The sequence below is a fragment of the Paroedura picta genome, chromosome 13 (assembly GCF_049243985.1).
Source record: "Paroedura picta isolate Pp20150507F chromosome 13, Ppicta_v3.0, whole genome shotgun sequence".
NCBI classification, from domain to species: Eukaryota; Metazoa; Chordata; class Lepidosauria; order Squamata; family Gekkonidae; genus Paroedura; species Paroedura picta.
The window spans coordinates 31,783,291-31,794,960 of record NC_135381.1 but is presented as its reverse complement, the minus strand read 5'-3'; the positions used below and the strand labels follow the sequence as shown (position 1 = coordinate 31,794,960).

The following is an 11,670-nucleotide window of genomic DNA, read 5'->3' as shown; positions in this document are numbered from 1 at the left end:
CTTTGAGCTCACTTCATTGACCCAGAGGGAGGCCTCTACCATACCCTACTCGGGGCTGATGTCAAGGCAGAGTTCAGGTTTGAAATTGAAACTTGAGTCACTTTCCAAAGGCATGTTGGCCAAGTGAGGAATATGACCCCAAGTAGTGTGTGTTCCAACAATCTGTCAAATTTCTTCACCTGTTCATAAAACATAGCCATTGACTTGGTGCAAAAGGTTGCATTTATTTTGAAGCAAGCAGGTGAACCCGACAAGTACCTTTTCAGGTAGATTCAGATTCAGAGTACCTTTATTGGCATAAAATTGCAAAGTATCAAGCGAAAATTTCAAACAGTTCCTGATGTAAAATCTATTGTAAAAGATTTTCATTTAAAATTGCCAGTAAAAACTTTGCTACTTTTATAATAGTTGCTGAGTCCCCCACATTTACTATCATTTTAATCCAGTGTTTCTCATTAACACAGCTGAATTTCAATTTCTTCAGATAATTAGCAAACGGGTGATGATATACATAAAAGTTCGGACACACCAGAAGTATATGGTACAACGTGTCAGGGACACGACATCCATGTAAACAGTATCTCTCGGGTACAACAAACACGGCATATAACCAGTTCCTCCCACACCCCTCTAAAAAGAATCATAGCACCCGGCTCCACTCTTCCTTTTCATCTAGATCAGGAAATATAGTTGATTTTCTGAACCAAGTACCTGGCTGTTTTAAATGATACAAAAGAGCTGGCATGAAGTCATTGGTATTCTACTTTGTGGTGTGCTGAAGCCCTCAATGAAGGGTTCAATTTACTACTGTGTTTAAATAGGCATCTTGCAGTGCCAGGAAGAAATATGCAGAAATATAAATGCAGGAAACAATAAGCCTGACACCAAATAAGTGATATAGCCGATCTGCTGGAGGTGAGGCCAGGCTTTCTTGCTAGAGGAAGGTTGCAGCTACATTTATCTACTGCAGGCTTTCTCAACCAGGGTGTCATGAAATGCTGGGGGTTCTTGAGAACCCTGGAAGGTTTCCCAAATAGGTGGATAATTATTCTTTTAAATTGATAAGCATTTATTGAGTGATGTGATCATCTGTTTCTTTGTTGGCTTGCCTGCATGTTTGTCTGTTTAATTTGTATGCTATCACTCCCAGACCTGCCATACACTGTAATCCCATAACGTCTTCAAACTCTCACCCTCCCCTTCTCACTCCAGTCTGTCAGATCCACCTGGGGGTGATGTTACAGATGACAGACTATTCCAAAGGAGAGCAAGATCTTCTGTTCACCCAGCCTCAACCAAAAGCCTGGCAGAAGAGCTCCATCTTACAAATCCCTGCAGAAATGAGTCATTTCCAACAGGGCCCTTAGGTCTTCGGGGAGCTCATAGATAAGGTGGGATAGGGAGTGTGCACAGCTATGCTTCCCAACCATTTTCAGCACAAAACACAGCTTCTGGGGCTTCACAAAGCCTAAAGAATATTTCAGGGGTCTCTCAACAGTAAAAAAAGGTTGATCTACTAAATAACTGCCCCAGCCTACCTGAAGCTTGATTTTTGTGCAGTAAACTTTTGTATATGCTCACTTTTCATCAAAATCCCTCAGTCACACAATCAATTCCCATTTTCCTCTTTGAATAAGCATCAGAGCCAACTGTTTTCAATACATTTTATTACCTAACTAATAACTATACCATGGAAGATTTACCTTCTAAGCTGTAAAAGCACTGACACCCTGTAGAGAACTGAAATCACAGTCAAAAGTACTTTTAGAATTTGCTCTTATCCTGACACACTATGGAGGAAATCCCTGGTTCTGACAATCCTGCAGGGATAGCTGAAATGGCATACTTCTTCCTGGAATTGCAGGACTCTTTGCTTTCCTTTTTAAGGACTTAATACGAGAAATCTTAGCAGAGGCACTGCACTGTCAGGGTCAACATCTGAAGCAACTCAACATAACGACAAGAACAAACAAAAAAACACCATCCAATTATGCTAATAGTCTGAGCCTATTGCATCCCTTGAAATCCCTCAGGGTCATCTAATATGGTCACCACATCAAGTTTATTTCTGGCAATCACAACACAAAGCTTTTAGCATCTCAATCACCAAACTTTTTTTTTTCTTCTTTTAAAGCCAGCATCAACAAAAGGAGACAGAGTGCCTCATGCACTGCTAGGATGTTTGTCTTGGGATAAAGCTACACTGTCATGGGTTAGAAGGGAAACACTGGGTTAGAAAAGATTTAAATAACTTTTAGTTATATTACAGATGCTTTTGTTCCACGTACTCATCCAAACATAGTCTCATTTTTTGTTGCCTGTACAAAAAGGATGCGCTTATTTTCAGTATGTGGATCAAGATGCAAGAAAGATGAACCTCACTGGCTTAAAAAAAAAAAGCCAAATGGCTACAAGGTAAAGGGAAAGATATCCCCTGTGCAAGCACCGGGTCATGTCTGACCCTTGGGGTGACGCCCTCTAGCGTTTTCATGGCAGACTCAATACGGGGTGGTTTGCCAGTGCCTTCCCCAGTCATTACTGTTTTACCCCCCAGCACACAAGCTGGGTACTCATTTTACCAACCTCGGAAGGATGGAAGGCTGAGTCAACCTTGAGCCGGCTGCTGTGATTGAACTCCCAGCCTCATGGGCAAAGCTTTCAGACGGCTGCCTTACCACTCTGCGCCACAAGAGGCTCTAATGGCTACAAAGTTCAGCCTAAAAATTGGTGACCTTTGGATCTCTACACTCCACCATAACAACATACCTATGACAATGACTTACAATTCAGTAGTGCTTAATAACATGCATATTAGCTTCAAACTATTATGCTTACCCTATTGACATCACTATTGAACCAGCATTTTTGTCAAAGATTTTATCTAAATCTAATTGGTTGGTTTTCTTTTCTAAAGTTTGGAATAAAAACTTGAGTTTTTCCTTTATTTTACGTGGCTGAAATCCTGCAATATCCTTCTATATTAAAAAAACACCACTTTGGTTCATAGAAAGGCTAAAACACCTGCTACTGGAGAAATATAAGAAAAACCAGACATTCTTTCACATGAACGGGCAGCATTATGAGAATTACTACAGAAGTTGATACACTAAATTTTACATGAAAAGAGCTTGCAGAACAGAACTACTGGCCATTTTTCTTCCCTCCTTGGTTTCTTAAAGCTACTCCATTGCCCTAAATTACAGTAAAAGAACCAATTTTATCAGATTAAATAGGGACATGCAAGAGGCACTGCAATCACATGCAACCTACAGATTTTCCCCTTATATTGTTATAACATGCATCTACAAGTGCAGGCTACATGTATACTCACCTGAACTTTACTTCCAACAATCTGCATGCAGTGATCAATGGAGAGTAGTGAGATTACAAAAAAAGAGAGAAGAAGAAGCAAGAATTAGTTAAATTGAAGCATTTCACACATCCAGCTAAGTGCTTAGTAGTTAGTAACTATTAAGGATCTTTTGTATTAAAGACATATAAAATGTCCATAAATGCAAGCACCTCAGTAAGCTTTAGAAGCAAAGATTTGGAACTATATTTTAAAGTTCTGCCTTAAAATTTAGATGGATGAAATAAATCTGAATGCTGAATTAAATGTGACTATAAAAGTAACACGGTCCAGTTCTAGTTCTCTCACCCTCTAATAATCCCATATCCTTTCAAACTAGGAATCTGTTTTTAATCCAATAACAATACTGAAAAGGGGGTATATCTCCTCATTGTTCTCCTTTACATCGGCAACCAAAGACCTCTTCTTCCCCCGCCCCCTTAAACTCGGTATTCATGGAGGGGCGCTGACACTATGTAGTTGCTGGCTGCTGGCTCTTGAAACAGTCCTGTTGCTGTAACTGTTAATTTAACTATTAATTTTATTGTTAACTGTTTATGAATTTTAGTGTATTTAATGCTGGTCATGTTTATTGCCCTGAGACAGCAACTGATAAGAGAAGCTGTATAGAATAAAATTAAATAATAATAATTTATTTAAAGCATCTTAAATCCAGGGCACCATACAGAAAAAAAAATTACAATAGGAAATGGGTGGGGAACTGGAGAGCAACCAGAGATAGGCAGCTTAAAATTGTTCAGGGCGTGCCTATGGCCCACTATGCACGGCCGCCGAAATGGCGATTTCGGGTCACATGGAAAACGCGGAGTGGGAAGACGCGAAGCACACCGGTTATGCACGGGACGGGGCGCAACGGCGGCAAAACCCAGAGTAACTGATTATGCATGCAGCGATCCCGGCGCCGCTTCTGGTTGTGCCCCGGTCACCTGGAAGCTGCGCTTTCTTCCGTGTTTCGCTAACGCGGCTTTTTTGGCGGAATGCACCGAAGCTGCGGTCGGTTGCAGCCGGCACCATTAGTTATCGGTGATTTTAGTCGCCGCCATTCCACCCCGAATGTGCGTTATTCCCCCGTGCATAATGGGTCTCTAATGAAAGAACCATCTGTTGATGCCAGAACACCTTTAGCAGCACACTGGGTGAATAAGCCTTGCCAGTTTTCATGCTCCTAATCAGCATTGCTAATATGCATTTGAAACACTGGCAACAGGTAAGACAACACACATACAAAAAAAAGATCTGTAGATCTTCTGCCTCTGTCTGTCTTTCTTCCTTCCTTCTGTCCTTCCACCCACCCATCCAATACCCGAAGGTAATTCTAAAATATAATGAAATGGAGCCATGTCCATGTATAACAAGATCCTTCATGCTCGCCACATCCCCCAGCACTTCACTACATAATACAATGCCATATATTGGCTCTGATGCTCCGGCATAGAAATATAACACTGCATCAGCACTGGTAGCTTTAATTCCAGACCTTTTGCCCACTAAACAAAAATCACCTTAATAATTACACTGAGCTCTTGCATAGGTTTAGCCTATCTCGGGATTTAAAATCTCCCATATGAAGCAGCCCTGTCGCCAAACCAGGCAGGGAATTAACATACAAGCCAGTGTGTCCACACTGATGACTAATCCCCTCAAAGCCCTGCTAATGCAATTTCTCTTTTTAAGGGAGAAAAATCATATAAGCAGGACAATTTGCAAACTGGCACCAAGAAAAGCAACCCAGCTATTAGTACACTATTTCCCCCACAAAGCTGTGGCAATAGAGCCAATACCCGAAGGCAATTCTAAAATACATGAAATGGAGCCATGTCAATGTATAACAGGAAAAGGCAAAGATGATCCATGTACCTACAAAAAAATGCAGACTTACAAAGTAAGAAAAAAGGGAGGTGAAGAGAGCATGAAACATGCAGATGGATATTGCTCAAAGGGGGACTCCGTATTCTTTTCATTAAAAAAAAATCTGGGACTTCCATGGGGATTTTCTGCTTCCATGGGTTTTTCTTGGGGCTGAGTGGCAGAACATTGATTGGGTTCCCCCCTCAAACCACTGCATATTTGGTAGGAGATGGCATTTCAAGCCACTGCATGGCAGAAGAGGGGGGCAGTTGGTTGGGGTTGTTTGTTCTTTTGGGTCGGTTTTAGATGTATTTTTAATTGCTGTGACCCATCATTTCTCAGCCTTTTGGCTAAGATCAAGTGTAGACTTGACTGTTGCTGTGACCCGCCCCTAGTCGGCTGGCTGGGAAGAGAGGAATATAAGTCAATTAAGTAATTAATACGATCATGCAAGCAGAGCAGCACTAGAAGCCTTGGAATTAGGTATCAAGATGAGCATTCAAGCACAAAGCTGTGGCAACAGAGACAACAGATATTTATTGGCCTGTTAGTCATGGCGATTTCATCCTCTTGTTATTCTCAGGCTTACAACAGCAACCAACAGCACTAGGAGACTTCGAAAACTTCAGCATTTGATGTTTGAGGTCTTTAACAGCTTAACTCACAGCACGCTGCTTCTTGGAAAACTTTATTTTTCACCTTGGAACACCGAGGTTTCATCCTCCCCAACCAACTGGACACCTACCTACATTCTAACATTAGTTAGCTAGAAGACACGCAAATGTCTTCTACATTTCATTTTCTTGTTAAGACCTTCTACAACTCATTTTCTTGTTAATGCATGCCTAGTATACAAATGCTTTTGCTGTGTGCCAATTAAACTATTCTTTTCTCCCTACTATAGCTACATGACCGCTGAAATCCTTGCACAAGGCACGGTAGTTCAAGAAACAGCTCTGATTTGTCTTGACACATGATCGGATATATTTCTGCTGTTGGTGCAGATTCTTCCCAGCTTCCTTTTCTCCCTATCTAAGAATTACTGCAGAGCAAGGAGCATTCCGTGGTAAGTTCGGCAGGTTATTGTTTTATTTACATGCAGCCTTTTAAGTAACAAGGAACACTTTCACAGCTAAAGGGAAAGAAAATATTGAGGTCTCCGGGTAAACTTTATGTTAAAATTAGTACATTTAGTCGTTATATCAGGTCAAATCTACCTACACAAAACACTAAGCAGAAGCTTTTGGTTAACAATATACCACATGAACATTACAACATGTGATTAACTTACCCAAGTGTATTTATCACAGCTATATCCTAGACTTCCTCTGAAGTCTTTATCGTGTTTTATACTAATGACTATAGACAAAGCCCACTGCATTCAGGAATACAACGAGCGCTAGATTGGGGGGGGGGGGGTGGAAGAACTCTGCAGATGGCCTCTCCCTGCCCCCCAACCTGCAAAGGCTGCAGGCCCCTGGACAGGGTACTCTAACAGAAGGGATCTGCAGCCTCTGAGCCTCAGAGAGAAGGAGGAGGGGGTGGTCAGGGGTGGGGGATGGAAGGCGATTAGCTGGCTGCTGGACAGACAGGCAAGCCAATTGGAGGAGGAGGCTCTCTGGGGCGGGACAGCGCTGAGTGGCACTTAAGCCATAAGACACGTTCCTCCTCCTAGGCCTTACCAGAAATATTAATTGGAACAGATGATGATTCTCTACAATAAAACTGTTAGTGAATTGTTATTTGGCAAAGGCCACTGAGAAGGCGTCTTGACCAGTAATTCAAACCAGTGCATCCATTAACTCAATGTGTTGTTGTCACATCTGCTTGCATTTTAATTGGTGGTGGAATGTGCTGTGGCAGCTGACACATGGCAACCCTATAGGGTTTTCAAGGCAAGAGTTGTTCAGAAACGGTTTGCCACTGCCTCCACATCATGACCCAGGTCTTCTTTGGTGGTCTCCCAATCAGATATTAGCTAGGGCTTATCCTGCTGAGCTTCCAAGATCTAATGAGATTAGGCTAGCCTGGAATGCCCAGATTTGGAACAGATATTTTATATCCTAACAGAGATATAAATTTAAATCCAGTGACCCAACCTGTGAATAGGAAAGAAAGATCTTCCTACAAACCTGGAAAAATAAGGAACTGGGAAGCTTTAAAAGGCTGAAAATGATAAGTGGCACACTATAGATTTAAAAGGTACCCAAGTAGCTGTTGTTAGGCAGCCATTGTATTCCAAACTTGGTTCTATCAGTTAAAGGCAAGGTGAATGGATTAGGGCACTTACTGGGCCTATTAGGGAATGATTTTGGAGACCAGCTTGATAAGGTTTGCCAATGCCAGGTTGTGGAATTAATAGAGATTGTGTGGTGGAATCCAAGAAGGGCTGGGTTTGGGGAATTGAGAAATCTCAGCAGGATATCACTCCAGACTCCACCCTCAAAAGCACCCATTTCCTTCAAGGAAACAGGTTTTTGCTGTCTAGAGTTGTAATTCTGAGAATCTACAAGTTCCATCTGGAGGAGCCTGCCCACATCCTCTGGTTAACTTGATAACACCTGACTTGCATGACTCAACTAGGCCTGGCTGCTACTGTTCAAAAGCAGCCATCCTATGAAAGCCAGTGTGATGCAGCAGAAGGAGCTTCAAAGTAGAGATTGCAAGTCCCAGATTTAGATCCCCATCTTGCTGTGGATGCTGACTGGGTAATTTCGAACTAGTTCCATACTTTCAACCTAACCTACCTCACAAGATTCATGTGCCGATAAAGGTGAGGGAAATGAAATAGCTGCCCTGTATGTTTCTTGTGGGTCCCCCTTATTATTGACTATTGCATCAAAATATGCATGGCTACATTAGAGTACCATACACCCATGTGTGAATTGTGATTTCACACATTCACAGTCAGATATCATGATGAGGTCTCCAGCCTCTTTTTACTTCCCCATGCCTACATGACAATAATTACATTATTTTCATGAAATGTTGCTGTTTTGTTTCTGGGAGGTAGATGACCATTTTGCCATTCATGGTCATCCCAAGAACAGAAGCACTGTGAATGGCAAAGCTCTATTGTATTGAGTGTAATAAAGCAAGGCTGTACATTACTGATATTTATTCCTACAGCTATAGTTATGATTTGTAAATCAGTTTAAAATAACAAACTTCCTTTTCAACACAGCTGTCCTATAAACTTCAAAGCATATTGCACCATTTTAATTAAAAGTTTATTTTCCCCCAAAACAATAGCTTTCTAAAAACAATGAAAGAGGAAAGCTTTACATTAATCAATACTGCTGAACCCAGCAAAGTAATAAATCAGTTAACTTTATGAACACCTGTATTGCATTACAGTGATCAGGATACAATGCTTCATCTCTTTTTAAAAGATATTGGTGTCTATTTAATAAAGCACAGTCAGCACTCTTGCTAATGTGACAATGCTCAACAAATGAAACACATACAAGTAGTCATATGCCTTTTAAGAATGACAATCTGCACTGTTTTCGTGTTCTGAACTACTGTATGCATTTAGGATTTATTCTATATAATTTAGTTTTTATTCTCTGTGATCTCTCCTCCACTCCACATTTATAAACAAACTCAAAAACTGCTAACAATCTTATTTACTATTCAAGTACTGTTATCTGCCTTTTCCACTCAGATTTTATTTTTTCGACCCAGATTTTATTATATGCAGAATGATGATGACGATGATGATGATGATGATGATGATGATGTTTCTGCCATTAAGTACTCTGAAAAATTGTTCTCAATGTATTATCTTGTGTTTCCCAAAGTATTTTGTTATGAACAATAACTTGGGTACAAGAACTGAGTAAAGGTTTGTTAGAATTTCAAAGTAAAACATTGTGCTTCATGTAATTCTACTAAAACTGAGTTGGTGACAAATTTGACTTATCTCTTGGAACATACTTCTGCCCTTGGACACTAAGACAAGTTCGAAATATACCGCAACTTTTCTGAGCGTGATACTATATACAGCTTATTTTGACATTCAACGGTAGTTTGTACGTGGCCGCTGTAATTGCCAAAAGTGCAAAGGTATTGAAAGTAAACTGCATGGGATATTTTTTCCCACCCATCACTAAAATAACTCCAAACAGTTTATATTTTCCATTATTAAAAAGGATAATTTATAAAACTCCCCTTGTTGCTTCTTTTAAAAAGCAAACAAGGGTAAAGCTGAAATCTGTTTTCTAAGCATTGGGCAGTACTAGCATTTATATCACTCACTTTTAAGTAATGGTATTTAAAAGGTAGAAGAGTCAGTATGCTTGGGTGTGCAGGGACATCTGAATAACTGTCTAGGATTGCTTATTTATTCTAAAGTCTTGAATTTAGGTACCCAGATTATATAATCCAGGTACTATCTAAGTTGCTGCAAGGCCCCATTACTTTGTGAGTTTGTGAAGTAGAAGACAATGCCATAACTCCAGGCAGCCACATCACTTGTTTTAAGCTGTTAAAGTCTAGAACTTAAGGTATTTGTCACTTGCAATTATCTCTGCAGCTCAGATTCATTGCCCAGGATTCAAAGGGCCTTTTCAACCTGTGGAAGGGCAACATAGCTTCTGCTTACATAGCAACTGATTACTGCAACAAAGGATTTTGTGAAGTAATCTTAAATTCTAGGAACACCTTGTCAGGCAGAATGGAGATGAAATTATTTATGAAGTCATAGGGTGGCTTTTAGGAGACAGGGTTTTTCTGCACTCCCCCCCCCCTCCCTAGCCTTTATTTGCAACCCTACTGAGCCTAGGGTATCAGATGGAATAATACGAAGAATTGGAATATTTTTACGCCTTGTTTAAGAGTGGCATCAGCCCCTCCACGCTTGCGCTATTAACTGTGCAAGAGACACTGAAAAGCTCTGATGATTATTCTAGAGCAGAGGATTTAAGATACTTATTGGTTTACAGTAAAGACAGCATCATGTTTCAGATTACCAAGCAGTTGTGAGGTATGTAATACATGCTAATTAAGGTTTTTAGCCATCTTTGAAGGCATTTTAAAGGATTTTATGAAGGAAGCTTTGTAAGCACTCCAGGAAGGGCAAATTGAAGTAGTAGCCTGAAAATTCGAGTTGAAAACTGCAGATGATGCTGAGCATATTAGCTGACCCGACTTAGGGGGCAGGAAGGTTTTCTACTTACAGATTTGGCAGTTGCAGAAATGTATTGGACAACCATCTCACGCTTTGTAGTCAAGTCCTTATTTCGCAAAGGAGCTTTCCGTTCTTCATTCAGGTTCATGTCTTCCTATAAATAGATAGGCCCAACGTTTCCATGATTGAATTATCACCATTGTTTTAGATAATGTCCATAGCTAAAAATGAGAAGAATTCCTCGACATTTAAGAGAAAGGAAGATGAATTGTTTACTCCAGAAAGTTATTTTAATTCATTAGATTAAGCCATTAATTTACAGGGATGCCTTTTAATGTACAAAAGGTTTTATTCAGTCAGGACATTTCCCACCTACCCTATAACCCATGACTCAATAGCAAGAGTAGTTCCTCATGTTGTGGTGACCCCCAACCATAACATTATGCAGCTTTTCTTTCACAGAAATTAAACCGAAACTGACCAATGGCGTGAAGATCTATTGTTCATGATCGTATATAAATTGGTTATAAATTGGTTATAAATTGGCAGGTGCCTTCAGGAGGAGTGTCAACAGTGCCCCCCCTCCCGGCCAAACTGCTCACCCTGTCACGTCCCCTGTGAAAGGGTTGTTTGACCCCCAGGTTGAGAACCACAGTTCTAGAGGGTGATAAACTAATGCAAAAATGTCAGTAAAATACTTTAGATACCCCCCCCCCCAAAAAAAACTTACCATCATCTTTTCAAACAAATCCATAACTTCTTTCTCCGATAAATTCATGCAACGCTCATCAAACACTGGCTGAACCACTGGCAATTCGTTGATAGAGACTGGTGTGTCAATGGGATGCTGAATGAGAAGTTTCTCCTTTTTGACACCTGATTTCCTAAAACTGGTTATTCTATCACGCTGTGGAAAAGAAGACAGAATATTTTATGAGTTAGCATTGAAGGGAACACACATGCTCATACACCACGTGGCAATGACATATTAATCATGCCATAAAGGTAAATAAGCCATTCCACTACAATTCTGAGACTGTACTGCAAGTTCTTCATTTGGCCCAGGCATGGTATTTGACCCAATTAATACAGTAAGCGTAAAACACAAAAATACATTTTACAAACCATACCCTAAGTTAGATGCCCAATTAACAAACATTACCTGTGACTGGGACTTTGTGTACTCCATATGTACTAAATTATGTCTTAAACCAAGAAAAGCAAAGTTCTGCAATCTTGTATGAATTACAGAAAGTATGCTTACTTTGTATTTACTTTTTGCAGTGTCATTAAAAAGAACACTACAGATTTCATAGATTGC

General features: G+C 40.3%; 1 protein-coding gene across 5 annotated transcripts in view; it reads right to left on the bottom strand.

Moving 5' to 3' along the window:
* Positions 1–11,670, bottom strand: part of DIAPH2 (diaphanous related formin 2) — a 420,337-nt gene that overhangs the window by 377,895 nt on the left and 30,772 nt on the right. For 4 of the 5 annotated variants that reach the window (XR_013226383.1, XM_077309067.1, XM_077309071.1 and 1 more), the window contains 3 exons: positions 11,080–11,256; positions 10,399–10,503; positions 3,332–3,352 (listed from right to left, as the gene is read on the bottom strand). Coding sequence is in view for 4 of the 5 variants with exons in the window: in XM_077309067.1 (XP_077165182.1) it covers positions 3,332–3,352; positions 10,399–10,503; positions 11,080–11,256 (303 nt within the window). In the remaining variant the exon portion in view is untranslated. The remainder of the gene's footprint in view (positions 1–3,331; positions 3,353–10,398; positions 10,504–11,079; positions 11,257–11,670) is intronic. The other variant, XM_077309069.1, reaches the window with a different exon arrangement.